The 23502-nt window shown below is 41.2% G+C and overlaps 1 protein-coding gene across 4 annotated transcripts in view; it reads left to right on the top strand.

The window, feature by feature from the left end:
* Positions 1-23502, top strand: part of LOC309690268 (dedicator of cytokinesis protein 9) — a 76516-nt gene that overhangs the window by 41383 nt on the left and 11631 nt on the right. For 3 of the 4 annotated variants that reach the window (XM_082507249.1, XM_082507248.1, XM_082507250.1), the window contains exons 3-34: positions 823-912; positions 2969-3051; positions 3924-3993; positions 7319-7414; positions 7765-7899; positions 10625-10799; positions 11403-11455; positions 12211-12285; positions 12378-12518; positions 13316-13528; positions 13639-13761; positions 14116-14198; positions 15076-15198; positions 15455-15534; positions 15667-15854; positions 15996-16061; positions 16153-16245; positions 16346-16469; positions 16557-16675; positions 17121-17207; positions 17319-17408; positions 18399-18514; positions 18880-18949; positions 19057-19182; positions 19268-19339; positions 19979-20125; positions 20222-20305; positions 20440-20551; positions 21618-21796; positions 21899-22015; positions 22273-22384; positions 22471-22604. In XM_082507249.1, coding sequence (XP_082363375.1) covers positions 823-912; positions 2969-3051; positions 3924-3993; positions 7319-7414; positions 7765-7899; positions 10625-10799; positions 11403-11455; positions 12211-12285; positions 12378-12518; positions 13316-13528; positions 13639-13761; positions 14116-14198; positions 15076-15198; positions 15455-15534; positions 15667-15854; positions 15996-16061; positions 16153-16245; positions 16346-16469; positions 16557-16675; positions 17121-17207; positions 17319-17408; positions 18399-18514; positions 18880-18949; positions 19057-19182; positions 19268-19339; positions 19979-20125; positions 20222-20305; positions 20440-20551; positions 21618-21796; positions 21899-22015; positions 22273-22384; positions 22471-22604 — 3576 coding nt within the window. Of the gene's footprint in view, positions 1-822; positions 913-2968; positions 3052-3923; positions 3994-7318; positions 7415-7764; positions 7900-10624; positions 10800-11402; positions 11456-12210; positions 12286-12377; positions 12519-13315; positions 13529-13638; positions 13762-14115; positions 14199-15075; positions 15199-15454; positions 15535-15666; positions 15855-15995; positions 16062-16152; positions 16246-16345; positions 16470-16556; positions 16676-17120; positions 17208-17318; positions 17409-18398; positions 18515-18879; positions 18950-19056; positions 19183-19267; positions 19340-19978; positions 20126-20221; positions 20306-20439; positions 20552-20813; positions 20862-21617; positions 21797-21898; positions 22016-22272; positions 22385-22470; positions 22605-23502 lie in introns of all 4 variants that reach the window. The other variant, XM_082507247.1, reaches the window with a different exon arrangement.

Here is a 23502-nt window from a genome sequence, read left to right as displayed (position 1 = left end):
GCGGACGACGCTACGTCCAGATGAACAGAAATCATACAGTAAACCAATGTGAATACTGTATACCCAGGACTCCAGCTTCAGATTCTTATAACAACTGGGAAACTCATTTTTGGAAACCTCAGTCATATCCAACACTGCTTGCTCTAAAGCAGGTTTTTTTCCTGGCTCAGAATGAGCTTTTGTGGATTAACTCCACCGATGCTTTGCAAGAGCAAAAACAAAAAGAATGCTTTTTCTAATCAGTGTGAATTAATGTAAAGTTACATAGTTGTTACGCACAATAGTCGATTGACTACTTTATTACATCTCCACAGGTTATTAAAATAATTTTTACATCTCTGCCAAGGATCTAGTGACATGAAAGTCACATTAATCAACCTGTTGGCGCTGTCGTTTTGAGCGTTTTGGCATGCTGATGTTTGTCGAGCACTAGAATTTGCATCCTTAGTGATCGATAAAAGCGGCTGTGTTGGTCTTGCTTAAATAAAATTAAAAGGCTTTTTACTTTAATTACACTACAGGGTCTTGATTATTTTTGCTACTGTGTTGCCTGTCTGCAGAGTCAACCTGTTAGTCATTAGCGAAAGGCTTAAACACATCCATCAGTAGGCCTAAAAGTCAGATGACGTGGGCAGGCATCCCACTGTGTCTCTGACTTACTTGCACGCTTTGAACCCCAGATAACCTGTGGTCATTTCACAAGACCATTTCAAGTGAAAGCACACTTTTTTTCAGTTTCAGTTTTGGTCATCCTTTGTGGTCTGCTGTAATCCCACAGTTACATTTCTTCTGACGATTTCAACATTTGCTTTGTTTTCGCAGATTTCAACTTTGAGGAGGCAAGGGAGAACCCTGTACCCCACAGTGCCTGAAAATGCAGAGAGGGAGGCCCAGAGTCTGTTCGTCCAAGAGGTGGGCTGATTTTTAAGATATTTTTTGAAGGACTTTCACTCACAGAGAGCCTGCAGGAAGACACAGTGAAATAATTGAATCCAAATATTGGAAATAATTGGGGGTAATAATCCCAAAAAACTGAACCACTGACAACATTTAATAGTGGAATAGACTCTAAGACCAAGTAGAGCCAATTAAATCATCTTACATGATAATGCATGAAATCTCTTTCTGTTTCCATCCAAACTCTTACACAATCAAAAGTTGAGCAACCAAAATTGGCACACAAGGACATCTCAGGCCCCTGAAGGCTCTTATTTATATCAGACATGATGACATCATTATGTTACCTAGCAACCACCTGAAAAAAGACTAAAATGACCCGTTTATATCCACAAAACTTGAATTATGTCTCACATATTATGATAACAGATTATGAAGCTTTGCAACCATTAACAAACAGAGTAAAAACAGTACTGTACCATGGATATATGCTAGTATATTATATTGAGAGAGACTGCTTTCATACCTGTTGACAGTAATGGTCCAAAAGACATGTAAAGCACACCGAAGTTCATTTGCAAAACAAATGTTTCTATTGTGCACAAAGTAAGTAAGTACACTTAATATGATTGTATATGTATCTTTTTCATGATAGACGTTTGAAAACGGCGTCAGCGCTTCAGGCTAGTAAGAACTTGGTCAATTATATCAGTCATAAACCACAGAGCTATGCTACAGTAATGCTAATTTGGCTCATTACCAAATATATTACCTAATATTAGCAGTTATGAATGTTGCAAGTCATAGCGCATCAGGAAGTCATCAAGGAGCCTCGTTATAGATCATCATTGGAAGCATCGGGACTATTTGTGCCCTTTTTTCTCAGTAAAATCTATTTATGGTACAATACACTGAAATTAAGTTCGACTAATTTGATAATTTATCAAGCTTCTGTTTGTTCCCTGTCATTAGTTATTACTGTCAGTGCTGAGCCTTGATCATGTCTTGCTGTTGAGTGGTTCAGCCTGGTTTTGGTCAGCTGTGGCATCTTGAAAGTCCAAAAGGGCAAAAAGCAAATAAAATCACAGGAAGTTCACCAGATGTGACATTTTATTGATGTAGTGCAGGATTAATTAAAAATATACTTATCAGTAACTCACAGTTGCTGCTGATTAAAACGATGAATCATAATCATCCAGCTCTAGCAGAGCTTTTTAAGCCACACACCAGCTGAAAACCGACAGTTCTCCCTCCAGGTCAAAGGTCAGCATTTAGAGCGCCTTGTCTGAAGTCAAGATACTGACACCTGGTTAAGCGCTGTGTGACATCACCAGGACAGCTGTGGAGATTAGCCCAGCGAGAGCCTCTCCGTTTCCGATTCGCCTCCTGATCAGGTTGCATTTCATCTCCCTGCAGGAGCAGTTCTTGTAAATGGCGTGAGTTTCTGTAGAACAGATACCAGGGAGCTGCACTTGTGACTGACTCTAACAATGAACAGATGTTTTCTATCCAAGGAAAGGAGGACAGCGAAACACTCCCAATTTGTGTTGGTGGACGTTGGATTGTGGCAGAGTCACCGTGCATACACTCCTCCTTTTTTTATCTCAAGGAGAAGCTTTAATGGTTGAAAATATTAAATATTGTCCTAATGTGTATGTTAGTGAGTTGTCTACTGGAACTTATGAAAGACTTTTTGAAAAGAAGACACTGTCAAACATCTTTGTGAAGCATCTATTTGTCACTAAGCTACTGAAATCGTGCAGCACTGAACTAAGTAAGAGCAGGGCTTTCTAAATCTGTTAACCATCTCACCAGCAATTCGGACTAAACGGACTCACATCCTAAGCCTCAAATTCTCATCAGATGGTTCGACAGTTTCTTCAGCTTTATCAAAGTGATGATCCTAGTGGTATATTAGCTTCATGTAGCATGTTGAGATGAGAAAATGGAAACACATTTAGAGGGGACTGAATGACACCCAGTTCCAGCCTTCACATAGCCCTGAATTGCTACCTCACTGTGTCAATGCAGTGCTACAGTGGTCTGTAATTAATTTCTGTTGTCTCCTCAGTGCATTAAGACCTACAAGTCAGACTGGCATGTGGTCAACTACAAGTATGAGGACTATTCAGGGGACTTCCGACAGCTTCCAAAGTAAGTCTATAGTTAAAAAATCCTCGACTCAGCACTACAGTGTGGTTATAGAGGTGCCGTCACATTGTTATGAGGGGTTAAGAACTGCTATGCTATACAGCTGGTTTAAAGCTAAATCCTGCAGTCACACAGTTTTGTTTGTTTTAGCCCGATCACACACGCAAGCTGTCGCCTATTCAGTTTTCTGTGTCTGACAACTTGCGTGACTTAATTAGAAGGAAACACAGCATACAAATAACTGTTGCACACATTTAAAAGACTGTTTCCTTTTCCTAGTGCATTGAGCAATTTCTGAACGCAACCAGTGTGGAAACCACCCTCATTGTTTAGAGATTGTGTCATCACCTCCAGCTTCTCCCGTAAAGAATCCTTATTTTATAACCAGCGTGTTAGAAAATGAGCTGACAGTGACCTTGTTGGTACAACTGCTGCCAAATGTTCTGTCACTTTACTGAATCTGGGGAAGTTGAAACAATGCATCGTGACGTCGGTCGCCAGTTTAAAAAATTAACAGTATTTTTAGATGGTGATTCTCACCTTTTGGCACCTGCTCATTTTCCAGCAAGCTGTGTGTGCGTTGTGTTTCCATGAGGAGCCGAAAAGTCGTTTGTGCTCCTCTTGAGAAAGCCTCAAAATGTAAAATGACTTATTATAAAAAATAGGGAAGAAAAAAATTTGAATGATCTCACCAAACCGCTTCAGTCACACATGCTGGATAGATTAGCAAAGCCATGAAAGAGCCATCGTAAGCTGTCTATAGTGCTCTGTGTGTGTATGAAAAACCTGCAGGCTTTTGTTGTTGTGATGAATAGATTCACTTGACATATCTCCCCTTGAGCTATTACACTTACACTGTATTTGGGTTTTTCCAGTAAAGTGTCCAGGCCTGATAAATTGGCTGTCCATGTATTTGAAGTGGATGAAGATGTCGACAAAGATGAGGTGAGTTCTTTGTCAGAAGATATGGACGGTGTGAAGAAACACCCATTGCTTATTTTTAGTTTCTAGGGTGCCTAAAGTTTCACGTACTGTAACTTAGGGACACTTTCAAAGTGAAAAAATCAAATGTGTATATTTGACCTCTCCCTGATTGTGCTTATTTAACCATCAAAAGACCAAAACAGCACTTAAAACTTAGAAACATTTATGAATGGATGTTTTTTTCTTTTATTCATAAATAATGCACAAACATTGTTATGAGGAGTTTTAGCCACTTTATTAGATACACCTGTTCAATTGCTCATTAATGCAGATATCTATTCAGCCAATCGTATGACATCACATGACCATTTAGGAATGTAAAGATGCTCCAAATGACTTATTGAAGTTTAATCCAAGCTTTGGAATAAGAGCAGAAAGGTGACTTAAGTGAGTTTGAAGGTGGCATAGTTTTTGGTACCAGACAGAAATTCAGTTTTCAGAATATTTCAGAAAATGCTGATATGCTGGGATTTTTAAGAGAATGGTCAGAAAAAAGAAAATATTCAGTGTGCAGAAATTCTGTGGGTCACAGGAGAGTGGTCTCAGTTTCTGCTGCAACGTTTGGAAGGTGGGATCAGAATTTGAAACATGAAAGCATGGATCCATTTTGCCACATAGAACACGTAGTATCCATGTTCTGATGGCCGCTTCCAGCATGACACAAAGCTCAAATCTTCTCAAACTAGTTTCTTGAAGATGACAACGAGTTGACTGTATTCAAACGGCCTCCGCAGTCAAACGATCACAATCCAACAGAGCATCATGGATGTGCATCCAGTAACTATGTGATGCTATCATGTAAACATGGACTAGTTCTCAGGGAACATTATTGAATCTATCCCATGAAGAATTAAGGCAACTCTGAAGGTAACAGAGGATCGAACCCAGTACTAGCAAGGTACCTTTAAAAAAAAAAAAATGAAAAAATAAAACGTGTGTTTGATACCAAATTACATCCAGTGTGTCAATGTGCAGAACAGAGCTCCATTAATGTTTGTAATGCCACTAGTGAAAGTCTGTTGATAGATTCAGGTTTCCTCCTGCACAGTAACAAGGTTGCAATAAAAAGAGATAAAATAGCTCAGGAACTTTTAACAAAGTTTGTGGACTTTTTGATTAACTGGATCGTGATTTTGAAAAAGCTGAGTTTAGTTGTCATTTAGTTCTATTATATTTAACATAGTCCTTCAATTCCTTGTGAAACTTGGCAACTGACAGGGGAAAAAAACTAGATGGATAAATGGCACTGCGTGCCAGAGAGAGGGGGAGAAATCCCAGCGTTTAATTTGGGTGTGAACTGTTCCTGTAAATAAGAGTTCATGTTAGTTCATGTTAGTTTTTAGTTTTTCGCACAGTTGAGTTTCTTGATTCCTCTTGATGACACGAACCTCACCCTCAAAAATGTTGTGCACTGTTAAATTTCACTTATCCCCACTTACGCCTTTCATGTTTTTATTGTACGGCGATAAAAGGCATTTTTGTGTCTAATAGGTGAGTTAACAGTAATTACAGCGTTGCACGTGCACCATGTATTTTGTTTCACATTGAAATTTAAGGGCTCCAGTGCAACATTTGGACCTTTTTATCCTCTGCTAATTCATGTATGACAGAGTGGGTGTGCAGTCTTGTACAGATTAAACAAGTGCTTGTTGTCTTTGGAATGACTGGGAGGAATTCACAACAAGGAGGCTCATAAGTCACCTGACAGACACTCAGATTTGTTGGGAGTCTTCAAAGCCTTAAAGATAATGCGGAGCTGTTACAGATACAATTGTTAAGGTCACACCGCTTCATAGGATGTATGATGAAGATCCTGACCTGCCCTTTGTGCACAATATGTCAAACTGTGCCTCCTATAGGCAAGAGAGTATAGGAGCTGAAATATAATACATGATCTTTAGAAAGATTTCTAGAACTCAGCGCTGCACAATGTATTTTCCCTTTTAAATAAAAGGAGCTTTGATTGAAAGAAGTGCAAGTCCCCAGAGAGTAAAATCTGGGAAAGGAGGATTGGAAAGACTTCAACACAATAGAAAGGCTCATCCTTCACGACCCACACTACAGAATATTTTTAAATGGGGAATTTCCTCGTGTAGATGAGAGAAAAGGATATAAAGCCTTCCTGTAAATTTCCCGAAAGAAATCTTCGTGCCTGTTCTAACCGTACATTGAGACCGCATTCACTATCAGCTGTGTAATGTGGTTTATCTGCACTTTGTCTGACTGTAGATTTTTAGTGTGGCCTTTTGAGTTGGGTTTTTTTTTTTAAATCATGTCCTTGACAAAGTTTTCTCAGGCAAAGAGAGTTCTGAGATCCTAAACTCAGAGACTTTTCTGCTTCTCTGCAGACCTGCAAATGTTGTCTAGACACTGACTAGTGGAAATGGGACTCTGAACCTTTCCAGGTGCTTTTCAGCTCACTTCACAAACTTCCACACTGAAAATATTATAATTCCTGCCAACGCCCAATAAAGCAAATCCTTTTTGCTTTATTGGGCTGAGAGAAGAAGCCGGACTCAAATGATAACATCTTGAAAGCCCATTCGCTCTTCTCATTGTACTCTTTCAAATTTGGAAAGTGTATCTGCAAATGATATGTAAGGCTGATATAAACCTGGACCAAACTATAGAGTTTGACCGCCGTATCTCCTCTTTCATCATTATTCCCCTAATTAGTTTATTTTTACAGATCACGAGAGCGGTGTTTGTGTGAAAGGCGTGATCTCATACAAACCTCCGTGAACGTTTGAGATGACTGGGCCCATGTGTCACAGATCTGCTATGAAAGCTGAGATATATTTATTTAGTTTAACAGTCATAGTTTGTTTTATGTTCTTCTGCCTTGGTTGTTTGGACTGAGAAAGTCCTACATAGTGCCGGGATCTGTGTCATCTCAGACCACAAGATCAAAGACTTTCTGCACAGCAAGACAGAGCTTTGGCAGGGTGGGGCAATTGGTGACATATTATTGTATGCCGCTTCACCGCAAAAATGTCCAAATAAAGTCGCACAAACTTTTCTTTAGATAAAATCAGACATTGTTTTGAAATGTATACATGATGTGTGTGTGTGTGTTTGGAGCACGTTGTCTCCATGTTTATTTACTGCAGCTTGTTTCAACCACACACACAAAAAGAAAAGTGAAATGATTTAATTCCTGAATTGGCACATTTGTGCATATGCTATGAAGACGACTAGATTTTAAATCTATATGGCTGGTTAAGATGTATGCATTATCCTTTTGGTGTTATGTAATTGTCTGATCTTGTGTCCTTGTCTCCTGCAGGACACAGCCTCCTTAGGCTCCCAGAAAGGTGGAATCACTAAACAGGGCTGGCTGTATAAAGGAAACATGAACAGTGCTATCAGTGTCACCATGAGGGTAAGGTGGCAATAAAGACCACATTAATTGACTGTATGATTTATTTTTATTTTTTTCAACCCAAGTAATCGATTTTGTGCAAATTTTTTAACATTTACTAGTTCCAGTTTTTCAAATGTTGGGGTCTGTTTCTTTTCTTTGTTTTATATCATGGCACCCAAAATGTTTTGAACCAAATGAGCACATGACGCCATCTTTGTTGTTTATTTCACATTTTGGAAAGTTCTCCTCATTTTACTATTCCATGTTTTTTCCCCTTCATATGACCACTCGCTGTTCAGTTTAACCTGTTTTAGTTATCTTTTTGCAAATACAAATAATTCTTATTTCCTGTCTTTCTTCTTTTTCAGTCATTCAAGAGGAGATATTTCCACCTGACTCAACTTGGAGATGGTTCTTATAACTTAAACTTCTACAAGGATGAGAAGATCTCCAAAGAGCCCAAAGGAACTATTTTCTTGGACTCCTGTATGGGTGTGATTCAGGTACATTAAGGCAGTGATTGCTAAACCTCATTGACCCAAGATGACCTGCATGCTTTGCCAAACGGGATATCCCTGTCTGCACATGTGGTAGTGTGGCCCCTGGGGGAAAACGCAGTTTACCCAGAATGAACCGGTATTATAACGATTTCCTCTTTCCAGTTGTTTTCTGTATAAATTTATTTCTCAGCATTCGGGATGAATCACTATCTGTAACAGGCAAAATTTGAACTGAAATTATTCTAACAGTGATGCGCTGCTGCTGAAAAGTGAGCCCGTGAGAGCTTCTCTTCTCCACTTCTATGAAACCTGAGCTCGCTCTACCCCAAGGTCGTGTTTTTCTGCTGACTGTCAGCTGTTGAAACAAGGTGAATGCTGAGGTCTCGATTCTAAGCACTTTCCCCGAGCCTCACAATCAATGCCACGTGCTAACAGCTGAATGTAGGCCAACGCTCACTGGATGCATTATCATCTATCTACAGCGTGAACAGATGGAAAGAACCTGTTTTTTTACCTCTGAGGCACCCAGCTGGCTGGGTTACCTCAAGTGTAAGCTGAGGGGAGTGTGCAGGATATTTGAATGCTTCAAGATGTGTGTGGGTTATAGCGGCTGTGCCATTCCTCGGGTTTGCTGAACCTCCACGTCGCCCAGTTTTCAACCAAAGACCCCTGCTCATATAATTGCAGCTCCTGGCTCAGTCCAGCAGCTTCACTGCCAGCTTTCTGAGCTCATTTTTAACAGAGAATCTCAGTAATTAAAAAGAAAAACCATTTGAGACTATTTTTTAAAAATCATTGTGTGACTAAAAAGCTCAGCGACAAATCCAACACACTCAGTGTTGTTGATGTGGACTACTCCAAACTGGTCTCAAGAGCTGAGATATAATGGGACCAGATTATAAATCAGTGATAAAGAACATTTAATTTGATCCTTTTTCCTTATGCGTCTTACGGGAGTGATTTAAGTACTGCGGTTATTTTGCGGTCTTCTGTTCGCGAGTGTTAGCCAATCAGAAGAAAACTGGCTTAGGTGAGTGGAGACTTAGAGAGGAGCTAAAAGGGTGTTTTTTTTTCCCCACACATTGGATGAACTGAGGGGCTTCAAGGCCAAGTATGACCAGAAATAATGACTACAATAGGTCCACTTTAATGAATATTAAAGCTAAACTGCTTTTCCTTGTTTAATGATTTAAGCTGGCCCAGATGAAGTTGCTCCATGAGTATAACTGCAGTTGTTTTTAACGCTGCAGCTTAGAGATGCTAAAGAGGCTTCAAGCTGAGCCTCAAGCTGGTCCTCCACTTTGTAAAGACGCCAACATACAGTCAAACACACACTGCATTTGTCATATATCAACTGACCAGCACTCTCTTTGTAATAACAAACAGCTAAAAAATGTTAAGTGTTCTATAACTCAGTTTTCCAAAAGTTTTCCTTTCTGCTCTCTTCTTTCTTACTCTTTAAAGTAAGGATACAGAATCATTTTAAGGACCGTCGAGTCAGTTTCCCTGAGTTGAGTCTCCGACCTCAGGTGATGACACTGGTTAAGTCTCTTTATCAGGACTCTGGTTTTATTTCTGTCCCAAACACCCCTCTCTGTGTTTACTCAGCTAGTCTGCAGATATTGTCTCTCCCTCCCAGTCACTCCCACTACATTGCAGGAAAGCTGCAGAGATAACCACCATAACACAATCCAGTGACTGTTGACAATAATAAAATGGCTCCTCTATTTCTCTAAAACAAATTCTTCTGGAGTCGTTTATTAAAGTACCCTAATAAGCATCAGACCTCAGAGTCACTGAGTCATAGACAAACTGCAGCTCAGTCAGCCCTCATTGGTTCTGAATGGGCTTTAATAGAATAACACGAAAGCCCAAATGAGGCAGTGGCATCAGCCTTCGTGGCTGTTTTGAGGTCATCACTGGCAGAAGGGCTTTGTTATCCAGATGTAAATGCTTCGTCCCTCCATAACTCACGTTCCTTCCATTTGCTCACTGCAGCATTTAAATTAAATTTGAGTTTCGATGCTTACATGTTTACCAAACTTGGACTCAATATTCAAATATATACCAGGTCTTTATTTTTGAAGGTTTTAACCGTAGATTACAATGAAGTGAGGGTGATGGTGGAATAAGAGCAACTACTGCCTCATGGGGCCGTGTTCTCTTCAGAGAGGGGGGTGAAACATCCCTTCTGCCATGTTCACTATGTTCACTACTGGATGTTTGATGTTTAAAAGTGAAAAATTAAACTCAGTCTGTCTGTATGAGATTCCACTGATCCAATCTATTCAGTAATAACAGGTCTTTTATTTTTCTATCGTTATAATTTAAATTCAGTTTAATACATTTTTATTTATATAGCTCAAAGTCGCAACAGTAGTCTCAAGGTGGTTTATGTTACATGGTAGAGACTCTATCATAATACAGAGAAAACCCCAACAATCAAATGACCCCTCATGAGCAAGCATTCGGTGACAGTGGGAGGGAAAAACTCCCATTTAACAGGAAGATACCTCCAGCAGAGTGAGGCTCAAAGAGGGGGAGCCATCTGCTACGACAGATGGGGGTGAGGCGAGGAAGACAGGACACAAAACACACTGTGGAAGAGAGCCAGAGATTAATAATAACTAATGATTGAACGCTTGTTTTGCAATGTTCAATAAGTTTTTATCTGCACTGTCTACAACTCTTTCCTTCCTTTTTATCCCCCACCATGCCGTCTCTGCAGAACAACAAGGTTCGAAGGTTTGCTTTCGAGCTTAAGATGCAGGATAAGAGCACCTACCTGCTAGCTGCAGACAGCGAGGCGGAGATGGAGGAATGGATCAACACGCTCAATAAGATCTTGCACAGTAGCTTTGAAATCGCCATGCAGGAGAAGAGAAATGGAGACATTCACGATGGTATGTGTGCGTTTGTCTGGATTCTTCCACATGAAAGGGAGTCTTTATTTGTTGGTATTCCTGTCGAGATAGCTTCCTTATTCTGGGAAAAGGTTTTGTGAAATTGTGCAGATTAATGAAGAGAATTTTCATGCTTAGTCAGTTATTAATAAGGGCGACCTTCTCACTTAATCTCACTTTTTTTCCCCTGGCCGTGTGCATGTAGTATGTGGAGATGTGATACCAGACCACCCAGGCTTTTAATACTCACCTCCTGTCTCACAGGAGGCTTAGCCGTGAAGCAGAGAGGCTGAATGCCTCTGCATAAAACACTCCGCTAATCTTTCTAATTCCTCTGCTTGTATTAATCATCCTGTGCATGAGAGAGGGGAAAGAATAAAAGCGCTATTGCGCTTGAAAAGATCTGGAAGCTTTCTTTTAAATATGCCACTGAGACCTGCAGTATCCCCATCTCAGTCCCGGGTGATTCCTGCACAGCTGAATTACTGTTTACCGAACTTTCACGTGTCAGTGAGTGATTAAAGAGGTTTTACAACCCTAGGTGGTTTTTCTTAAGGTTTACATATTTTCCCCACACCCATTGTTTCTTGTATTTTCTGACAGATGATGATCTTGGAAAGTCAGACAGCTCCTCTGGCAGTATGGACAGCTTTCAGGTAGGTCCTACTTTCTCTGTTGGATGTGCATGCAATCTCCTGTCCTCACTGAAGGAGCAAGAAGGCACAGAAGGAACCATCCTTGCTACAAACATGCGTCTTAAATTTAGATTTAAATGTTGAGGGTGACACAGCCAATTTCCCAGTGATTCATTTGAATCACTGGACCCCTCCCTCCTATTGGCCTTCTCAGGATTATATCTAATATGATTTTTCCTTTAAGAGCGCGTTTTGCCCAGAATATATACAGAATGCATACAGTCAGCAATATCCAATCCAAGAGACCCAGCAGGGAGAAAAGCATTAGGAGCTTTGATGATTTTTGAGGATAGAATCCTCTCTGGTATTTAACGGGGAAACTGTCTGACGACTTGCAGGCTGCAAATATTTTTCCGATATTTATGGTGGTTTTTTTGTTTTGTTTTTTTTTAAAAGCTCTTCTTGCTGTTATTGTGATGAGTGGTACGTAATAGTAAAGCCATATGTGCATGGAAACTGGTGGTAACAGTTGGGTGGAAAACAGTTTGACAGGATAGAGTGTGCTCCAGGGAAATGTGTGCTGGTACCACCTGACTCTCACCCCCGTCTGCACAGCACAATCGGCCTGTAAAATATGGAGCCTGACTTCCAGATCGGTGCGAATGACAAATGTTCTACTAATAAAAACAACAACTCGCCGTGAATCTCCCGGCCAGCGCTTCCACTGTTTCAGACAGTTTGCGGTTCAGTTTAGGAAATGCTTTCCTTCTCCGCAGAGCACAAGAGATATAGAGTCTAGGATGAAGAATGAAACCAGGCTGAAGCTGTTCACGCTGGATCCGGACACACAGGTAAATTAAGGCGCACTAATGTTCACTTTGTCCCATTTGGTGATAACACCCGACCCAGTTTAATGCCATACCGTCTTTTGAACTATCTTTAGAAACTCGATTTCTCAGGAATAGAGCCAGACGTGAAGCAGTTTGAGGAGAAGTTTGGCAAGCGTGTGCTGGTGAACTGCAACGACCTCTCGTTTAATTTGCAAAGCTGCGTGGCCGAGAACGAGGAAGGGCCAACAACAAACGTAAGCTGGATCTCTTTTTCTTTTTCTTTCCGCATCAGGCCTTAAATAACAGAAATATCATTATCTGCCTGACTAAGGATGGATGAGATGGGTTTGTTACAGCAGGCCGGATGGACTTGTCTTATTATTTGAGCTGGTGAACGACTCCCGTTGGCATAGCAACCAGCCTCCAGGCTCAGAAATGGCAAACAATTTGCGTAATGAAGTCTGCTGTCCTGCTGTCCCTCCCAGCAGAAACTGTCTATTAAAACTTCAACATGGTCCACGCGCACGCAGAGCAAATGCTTCGAAGTGCGTTCACGCAGCTCCCTCCACTGAAATTTTACAGCAATAGCTGTTAGCTGTCCGTGAGACACGTGTCCATCAGTCCAGCTTTTTCTCTGATGCCAGTGGTCAAATATATTTATATGTACTGTAAAGTCACGTGACACTGGATCCACTGAAATACTACAATGTAATTAGTTATATTTATGCTTTTATTATTTAATACTCTTTATTTTTATCTACACTACACCAGTGCACATCACATTAAGTTCAGTAAAATTAGTTATTGTTAGCTGTGGCTCTTGGGAGCATTTTATGTGGCCTGTAGGCACAATAAAGGACAAATACACTGCTTTTTTTTTATCAACATCATACTTTATCCTTTAAAGTATCTTTTATCCAAGTCATACTTTGATATCTTAGTGTAGTACAAGATGAAAGGAGCCATCATAGCAGCCCAAAGACATCACAGCATACCTAACACATGTGCATAGTACTTTAGTCTGATTGGCAGGACTGTGCTCTTTCTCCAGGTGGAGCCATTCTACATCACCCTGTCGCTGTTTGACATCCAGAATGGCAGAAAAATCTCCTCTGATTTCCACGTTGACCTAAACCACCCCTCTGTCAGGGGCATGATGCCCAATAACAGCAGTCAGTATATGAACGGGGGAGGCGATGGCCGACCCGACAGCCAGCGGTTGATCCACGGGATGCCAGAAGCAGCCATGCAGTATCCCAGACAGGTAAATAAATACTTGAAAAACACTGATTCTTGTTTTTCTTCATCTTAATGACTGCACTGGGGAAATCTACCAATACATATTCAAATCTGTTCTAACATTTCGATTCATAGGGAGTGTTTTCGGTAACATGCCCACACCCAGATATCTTCCTGGTGGCCCGCATAGAGAAGGTGCTTCAGGGGGGTATCAACCACTGTGCCGAGCCATACATGAAGAGTTCAGACTCCACCAAGGTACTGACCCCGTGTTCCTCTAGAATCAGCAGATTCCACCAAATTATTCCACATTATGCAAAGATAATCTTCCCAGTTTGCAATCGCTGACCAGTTGCGCAGAAACTCAACAAAAGCATTGACTTTGGCTCTACAAAGTAGGTGCACACCCCGAGGGCAGAACAGTGGGTAGTAATGTGATTCAGTCCAGCATGTTGGTCGAAGGACTGTGTGCGTGTGTTTGTTTTCTCAAATGTGTGCGTACTCTGGTTGAGATTGGCAGCTTGCTGAATATTGTTACAGTTACTGTAAGAGACGAGGTCCAGCTTGTGCGTGTTTGTGTCGAAGCTCAAGCGTGTTTCTGTTTTGCACCAGGTGGCACAGAAGGTCCTGAAAAACGCCAAGCTGGCATGCAACCGGTTAGGCCAGTACAGGATGCCTTTTGCCTGGGGAGCAAGGTACTTTTCCTCCTTAAATACATCTGCATGCTATCTCTGTGAGTTTTACATCAAGACCACAATTCAAACGGACATAAACCAACTCCACAAGTGCTTAAGGAAGTGATTTTATAGTGATTTTAAATCCCAAATGTCACCAAACATTGCTGCGATTAAACCGTCACAGAGAAAGAATTAAGCATTAAGAATTAATTGCTCTACTTCAACAAATCAAGTTCAAACAGACTTAATGTTTGAGCCCATAAAATTAGCAGGAAAGCATTGACTGAGGTCAAGACTGAAAGGTGTTTTCCCATAGTCTTATATAGGAGCCCAGGTCTTTTTGCATCCAGAGCTATCGCCATCTGGTGGCCTTCAGCGTACCCAAGCATACGTGTCATTAATGTTAGCATCCTGTTACAAGCATTGTCACAGGTGGATAGATGCTTTCTTCTGCATAGCCCTGCGGTAGGTGAGTCATGTGGGCAAGGGAAACCTCTACAAACATTATCTTTAAAACTGGACAACATGCACTAACATGATCTAGAAAGATGAAAGTCACTACAGGGCAGAGAAAAACATGTAATTTGATGTTTAAAGTGAACTATTCCTGAAGGTTTTCTCTTTTTTATATCAATGTATGCTTAAATTTTGGGTGCGCTTTTAATACTCATTGTGAAACTGTTTCCCTGGGCTCTAGTGATGATGATTTCTTTGATTTGTGGTCTCGTGACATATTATACACTCAACATTTACTCCAAAACCTGAATAAATAAAGAAATGAACAAATATTGTGAAGTCTAGTGTAGTCCAGCAAGCTATCAGGTCTCCTTTGTTCAAATATAATAATCGATAAAAAGGAATTTAGATGCCTCTGACTTTTCTTTTTTTCTTGCAGACATTTGTTCAAAGATGCTTCAGGGACTCTTGACAAAACTGCTCGCTTCTCCGCTCTATACAGACAAGACAGCAACAAACTGTCCAACGACGATATGCTCAAGCTGCTGGCTGATTTCAGGAAGTTAGTAATGTTTCTCCACTCTAATATAAACTGTATGAATAGTTTGCAGGTGCTCTGTAAGGAAAATATGAGCCTATAGGTTGGGTTTTGGCAAAATGCTGGACTATTAGTATATAAAAAATCAGATCGTTGCTCAGAAGTGTTAACGTGTTCACATACGGCTCATCGAATTTCTCGACGTCAGCCGCCTGTTTCTTATTCAGCCTGTGGTAAACGATAGCAAAGGCTTAACTTGAGTTTATTTTCCTTTCCTCAGGCCAGAGAAGATGGCCAAGCTGCCTGTAATCCTAGGAAACCTCGATGTTACCATTGACAACGTAGCCCCAGACTTGTCAAGTAAGCCCTCTAAACTCACCCTATGAAGCCAATATAAGAGATGAGAACTGCTTCTGCTCAGACTAGACAGGTTACATTGTCTGCAGGCTGTATATTTGTTCTCCCTCTCTCTTTCCTGTTTCTCTCTTATAGATTGTGTTACCTCATCCTACATCCCTGTGAAGCAGTTTGATGTCAGCGAGAAGAGCAACATCTTCTTTGAAGTGGAGGAGTTTGTGCCGTGCATTGCCAAATGTTCTCAGCCTTTCACCATCTACAACAATCACCTCTATGTCTACCCGAAGCACTTGAAATACGACAGCCAAAAGTCATTTGCGAAGGTATTTCATTTATTCTGCGCTGTTATTTTGTTGGTTTATTGATGTAGGAACGCAGGTATATTACATGTTTTGCCTCTGTGAAGGTTTCTCGCAAATTTCCAGCCAGTTTATTTCAGATTTGCCGTTTGTGTTTGCCCTAAGGCTAGAAACATAGCTGTCTGCATCGAGTTCAGGGACTCGGATGAGGAAGAGGCTGTTGCACTTAAGGTAAAATGCATGCAGGAAAATATGCGGAAAAATCCCCCGAGGATAATCCTATCAGTCCGAGAGTTAATGGGCTATTGTTGTTGTTTCTCAGTGCATCTACGGCCGGCCTGGAGGACCCTTGTTTACCAAAAATGCCTTTGCCTCCGTGTTACATCACCAGCAAAATCCTGAATTCTACGATGAAGTAAGCACACTCTACCTAACCTTTAAAAGAAAAAAAAAATCATTGTAAGTTCTAAACATTAATGCACGACAGTGTGTTTATTTGTGCTCCTCTGCTTCAGTTTAAGATTGAGTTGCCAACCCAGCTCCACGAGAAGCATCATCTTCTCTTCACCTTCTATCACGTCAGCTGCGATAGCAACAGCAAGGCCAGCACCAAAAAGAGAGAGCAGGTTGAGATGCAAGGTAAGGCACCATGATTAAAAATAACACTCTCGGCACAGATATGCAAAGCTCTTATTTGATGACGTCCTACTCTGTCTCTGCTCTCAGTTGGTTACGCCTGGCTCCCGTTGCTGAAGGACGGTCGGGTGATCATGAATGAGAGTCAGATCCCGGTTGCCGCCAACCTACCTGCCGGATACCTCAGCTGTCAGGAGGGTGCCAGCAAGGTGCAGTGCACTACTAGCCATGAAAGTGCTGATGAAAACCGATTGAGGTTATACATAGCACAAATATGAAACTGCTGAGTAGGATATGCTCTGTCCAGATTGCATGTCAGACAGTTGCTTAGTGCTGCTAACCCACTTAACAAACACCTTTTAGACACTGAATAGGAGTTCTCAAGTGTCCCTCTACGTATGTTCTCATTCACTTTATGATATGATTGATGATATGACTGAGAGAGCTCCATATAGCTGGAGAGAGAGCTGAGAGATCTTTTTAAAATATATTAAGCCACTTCTTCCCCAAAATCTCTAACAGAAGTTTGACTCAGTTCAGAACAGGTTGTGGTCTTGGGAGTTAGCTTTGAGAGACAGTAACTCACCCGTTGGTGGCATCCATGTCTATGGAGGTAGTGACAGAAACATGCTTTTTCTTTTTCTCATTTTACAGCATTTGGGCCCTGAAGTGAAATGGGTGGATGGAGGAAAACCGTTATTCAAAGTTTCCACCCACCTTGTGTCCACTGTCTACACTCAGGTTAGTTTTCCGCCCCTGTTTCGTCTGCACCCTACCAGTGTGTTATTTCTTTTGTGTTCTCGGTTTGTGCTCTTCATAGCAACAAAGGTTTTGTTTCGCTTTGTCTTTCAGGATCAGCATTTGCACAATTTTTTCCATTACTGTCAAACCATTGCATCAGGCGCCCAGGCGTCAGGAGGAGAGCTGGTCAAATACCTAAAGGTAAATCAGTCACTGCAAAATTTAAGGGTTCCAATTAACTAGAATTCATGAACCCTATTATTAACATTTAAAGCGCTAAATAGACAAGCCCCTGCTTATATATCAGAGCTACTGAGACAGTTTTTATTCAAACTGTGAAGCAGTTTGTAACTCTGTGTTTTGAAAAGTGCTATACAGGCAAAGTGGTTGTTATTATTCGGCATATACTCTTGTTGTTGTTGGAAGGAAATGCTTATTTTTGTTTGGTTGTAACGCAACAGTCACACTGGGCTGGTGCTGAATCACATGCAGATTAGTGATCTCTGTTTTTTTTTGTGTGCGCGTGTGTTGTGGCTTGCCAATATCGCACCCTTCTGGACAGTTTGTGCACAGCTTGTTCCATTTCCCCGTTTATACAGAGTTTAACTGCAGAGGCTGGGCTGATACCAGTAAATCTGTCAGAGGTCTTCTCCTAGTTTGCATGATGTCTTTTCCATATTTTTCTGTGATACTGGCAGCTCAGTTATCGCCTTTTCCGTCGCTAACTGTCAGTCCACGGGAAAACTCGCTTTACTTTTCCCCTGGTGAACGTTGACACAGAGAGCCACGTTTGGTCCAGTGCATCTCTTGGGCTATAATATAAACAGAGCAGTGAACACAAACAATAGCCAGAGGGTCAAACGGCAGGTCAGCTGTGCCGACTGGCAACCCGCCAAATTACTTGGCAGGCTCGTGTTAGTTTCCTGTGCGCAGGCACCGATGCACCAGTATCTGCTCTCAGCCACGTTCAAGGCGCTGAAGCATACAGTGTGGATGATTAGCACAGTGTTATCCACACGTGTACTCCTGTTGTGAGTAGATTAGCTTTCCCTGAAGGTCTTCTCAATTAGCCTTTCATGCACATTTTAAACGTGTTTTTTTTTAACATTTATTTCCCTCATTTTACACAAAAGGTTTGTGAACAAATCCTTTGTAAACATGTAAGCATCTGTGGTGATGCTTTAATCTCAGAGTCTGCATGCCATGGAGAGTCACGTGATGATCAAGTTCCTGCCCACCATCCTCAATCAGCTGTTCAGGGTGCTAACCAGTGCCACCCAGGAAGACGTGGCAGTCAACGTCACCAGGCAAGAATCCATGAAGTGCTTCATCTCTATAGAGCAAATTAAATTCCATGCAATTTACTGTTATTGAAATATCAGTCATATATCATTATATATGCTAAAAATATTGAAAGAAAGCAGCTCAGTTTGCCATCGGCTAGATATCGTGTTATGTGTGAGGGGTAGTCACATATAAGCTGTTGCTTCTGCCTGCACCCTTTTTGCCTGAAATATAACTGCTAAATTCCTTTTTTTCCCCTTTTGTCTTGCTGTGATCAGAGAGAAATGAATGAATTCATGAATGGAAGTTAATTTTCCAGTGTCGTGAGAGCAGAATCTTAGCGTAGAAACTGTTATCTCACTTGAGCTTTTGCCTTTCGTCCTGTTAGAGTCATGATTCACGTTGTGGCGCAGTGCCACGAGGAAGGTTTGGAGCACTACCTTAGATCTTACGTGAAGGTAAATTTCACATGTCAGATCCATATTTCTGTTGTATTTGACCTTTACATAATTATATATAGTCACGTATGAATTGACATGTCTGTCTTTGCGTGTCTCTGATGCAGTATGTCTTCAAGACTGAGCCATACACATCCTCCACCACCCGAACGGTGCACGAGGAGTTGGCTAAAGCCATGACTGCAATCCTGAAGCCTTCCACTGACTTCCTCACAAGTAACAAGCTGCTCAAGGTAGCACATTTGTTCTTATTTAAAGGATTACACAGTCTTTAATTATAGCCGTCTGTTCTCTAACTGATAATTGTCCGTTGTGCAGTACTCCTGGTATTTCTTCGAAGCCTTAGTCAAATCCATGGCTCAGTACTTGATTGAGAGCTGTAAAGTAAAGGTAAGTTCGCCGCAGCATGTGCGCTTGACTCCGAGGTGTCCGCTAATGCCCGCTTTATTACACTTTAGGTTCTTCACAGTAGTTTGCAGCATGCCGGGTGTTGTGGACAGCCGGAGCACCACAGTGGAAGTTTTATGTATCCACAGTCTGTCCCACACTGCTGTGCAATTTAATTAGCGGCATTTGTTCGAACCCCATAGGCAACCACATCCCTGTGTTTAACATCCACCACTATGATGTCCTTAAAATGCTGCTTCTCATGTGTAGGACTGTCACAATCCATGGATTAAAGAAATCATTTTAAGCTTGAGCTGAAAAAAATAAGCTTACCGTTTCTGTTACATTTAACTATTTTATGCATCTGTAAATGTAAGCTTACTATTTTAACCATTTATCTGCTACATAGCTATTTTTACATTAGCTCTAATAGCAAATTATTTCTGTTTCAAGGATAAAACAAGGATGAATTCATATTTGAAGTTAAAGTCTGAGTATTTATTTACTGTTGAAGGATGTAAGATTGACTCAAATAAACCACAATTCCCACATTTTGAACCTTTGATCTTTTCATGGGAGTTCTTTGGGATGTTTCATGCTGAATAACAACATTTGTAACAACTTACCTGCTGTGCCCTCCAGCTGTCCAGGAACCAGCGCTTCTCTGCATCGTTCCATCACACTGTGGAGACCTTGGTCAACATGATCATGCCACACATCACGCAGAAATACAAGGACAACCTAGATGCTGCCCGGAATGCCAACCACAGCTTGGCAGTCTTCATCAAGGTCAGAAACCAGAGATACTTTATCACAGATGGCTTTCAAAGTGCTTTTCGTTTAGGTAAATGGTAACTAATATACTGTGCTCTCTTTATTTTGTAGCGTTGTTTCAACCTGATGGACAGAGGCTTTGTGTTCAAGCAGATCAACAACTATATCAACTGTTTTGTGCCTGGAGACCCAAAGGTGGGCTGACAAAACAACGTGCAACAGCCTTTATAGAAATAAATTGCACAACAACTTATTTATTCAACTTGAAGTCATAAAGCAAAGCCTTATTATCAGCCATAATTCTTAATTGAGGTTTATTCTCAATACAGACTCTGTTTGAGTTCAAGTTTGAGTTCCTGCGAGTCGTGTGCAACCACGAGCACTTCGTCCCTTTAAACCTGCCCATGCCGTTTGGAAAGGGACGGATTTTGAGATTTCAAGGTGAGAAAGTTGTGATAATGACTGCTAAAGTGTTTGCATATATAAAATGCTTTGCTGTGGAAGGGCAGCAGCGCAAAAGTAGTTCATGAACTTTTTTACAAAATAAAGCACTTGTACCCACAGAACATACTGCACACATACAATAAAATACAGCGTTTTTTTGTTTTTTTTTTAAATAAATAAATGCTCATGCAGTCGATTTCTTTTGCTTTAAAAAAATGTACACTGTACACTGTGTTTGTTTTGTGTTTTCCTCAATTAGCCTCATTACCTCCATGTAATACTGTGGAGTCATGTGACACTCCAGTAGGTAGGTGGAAGGTGTCGTGACTTCAATGCCGATCGTTTATTAGTTTCAAATTTCCTCTAAAATCTGAACCTGTCAGTTCTTTAAGCTTTCCTGTAAGCTGGTTCATCTGGGATTTCAGGTTATGATCTTGTCAGATTAGACTGTTTATTACTTGTCATCATCATCAGGTTTGGGGGATTTGGTGTGCTTGTAGTTTGTTTGTTTTTTGGGGGGGGTTTCTATCTTGAACTGGTTTGGGGGTTTGTGGCTATACTGAGTAAACTATTTTCCATCGTTCCTGAGAAACCAGATATCTTTTTAATTCTTGTGTGCTTCAAATGCAGGTTTTAAAAAGATAAAAGCAAAAGGTTTCTGAATAAAGTCATGTGTTTGGGTTTTCTTTACGTGTCTAAAATGCTGCTGGAAACCTGCTGTTGTTCAGCTGCTAGCTTTAGTCGCGTTTCTCAGCGACGTTTGCTGATGTGGAAGTGCAGCTCAACCACAGTGTGAATCTGTCAAACATGAATGTTTGAGCTTTTCCCTTTGTTTTCTCCTCATTTTAGACTGTTTGATTATGTTTATAAGAATCATCTGCCTATAATGAGTTTTAAAGCTGGCTGCAGTAGCTATACTCTCTAAATGTTGATCATTTTTTTCTGATTACTGTCTCTGTGTCAAATTGGTAAGTGAGTTTTTTGGGTTTCTCCTTTCACACTCTTCATCTACTTCTCCTGTCGGTCAGTCCTAGTCTCCTTATCGTCCCATTTATCCTCACAGACCTCCAGCTGGATTACTCGCTGACGGATGACTTCTGTAAGAATCACTTCCTGGTTGGACTGCTGCTCAGGGAAGCCAGCACAGCTCTGCAGGAGTTCAGGGAGATTCGTCAGATTGCCATCCAAGTGCTGAAGAGCCTCATGATGAAGCATGCATTTGACGATCGCTACACCTCAAAAGTAAGCAGTGTTTTCACACCCCTGTCCCTGTCTTTATGAGTGTGTTTGTGAGACGTGTGTGATATTGAGACATTTCTTTAAATTATTCATTTTGTTTTTCAGAGCCAGCAGGCCAGGTTAGTCACCCTGTACTTGCCCTTGTTTGGTCTGCTCCAAGAAAACGTCAACAGGCTAAATGTGAAGGAAGTGTCGCCGTTCACTGTCAACCACTGCACCAGTGTAAGGGAGCCACCTAGTGTGTTTTCTGAGTATTATGTATTTATCCATGTGCTGTGTCCATTTGATCCAAATTTTAATGCATGTAAAAATATCTCAATAATACTACAAAATAAATGTAACATATAAATATAATATAATTGTGTGTGCTTTTGATCAGAGATTTTAGAGCTGTCCGTGTTGTTAACTTTCATTAAAAAAAACACACACACAGTGTTTTATGTGGGTTTGATTCATTAAACTCTTTATTTGTCCTGCAGAATGGAAGAGACGATTCTCTCCATACCAACACTTTGATGACACCTCCGAGGTCGAGCACCTTTCTGGACACCGGCTTCCACAAAGATGTTTTTGGAGCCATCTCTGGCACCGGTAAATGATAAGACATTCCTTTTTTTCCCTTTCAGGTTACTTTATGTTTATTTTATGTAACATTTCACTCTTATTCCTTTTTACAGCTTCACCTCATGCGGCGTCCACCCCCAACATTAACTCTGTGCGCCACGCCGACTCTCGTGGATCGCTCATCAGCACTGATTCTGGGAACAGCCTGCCTGAGAGGAACAATGACAAGGGCAGTTCCCTTGACAAGGTATTTGACAGAATGAGCTTTGAGATTCCCGGAAAATGTTTATGTATATGTATTAGAAATCCAATTTAGCCTTTCTTTGACGCATGTGTCTAACATGCAATTCAAAATGGCACTTCAGGCACATCAGATGTCCCCTTATTATGGGAAAAACTGCCACATAAAGTCTCTCTTTGCTAACTTGTGCCATTAACTCCTCACCTTCACTGTATGGCTGGCCATGGCAGACGGAGAAGTTTCTACGGAGACACTCTGTCAATGTCCTGCAATTCTTTACGGAGACTGAGGAGTCCATGCTCTCCGTGCACTCCAAGCGTGCCACCATGGACTTCTCCCTGCTCACTGTCCCCAGTGTGCCAGAGAGGGCCCTGCAGTCCAGCAGTTCACTTCAAGTACAAAACACCTCCTTGCTCCACACAGTCCCTCCTAGGAGTGTCCCATCTGGGAATGATAGTGTGTGTGTGCGCAGGTGTGTGTGTTGATGCCCTAAACTCTAAGCCCTTACTTTGCCAGGAGATTGTCAGGCTTTGTCCTGTTTATTCTCTGTTGCTGTAAAGCAGACGTGTTTTACCTCAGGGCCTCACGAGCGTTTAGCGCTTTTCTTGTTCCAGATGGTGATAAGCATGCATGCTTTTGATTTCCTCTCATTCGTGCTGTGTGATTTCTTGTCTCTCTCTGATAAACACCCTCAAACTAAATCTGAGAAGATTTAAACACAAAGGACTGGATTTTTGTTGTCGTGTTTCACCCAGTGTTGGAACTGCTTTTGTTTCTGGTGTGCAGCAGCTGCTTTATTTCCCTGCTGAGGGGGCAAGAAGACACACAACTATTAGCAACTCAAGAATAGCTCAAGCCCCAAAAGTGTACCAGACTTTGAAGTTCACATCAGCCTTTCCAACCT

This window comes from Aulonocara stuartgranti, assembly GCF_965226115.1.
Source record: "Aulonocara stuartgranti genome assembly, chromosome: 16".
In the NCBI taxonomy this organism is placed as follows: Eukaryota; Metazoa; Chordata; class Actinopteri; order Cichliformes; family Cichlidae; genus Aulonocara; species Aulonocara stuartgranti.
This window is presented reverse-complemented; position numbering and strand designations above follow the sequence as displayed.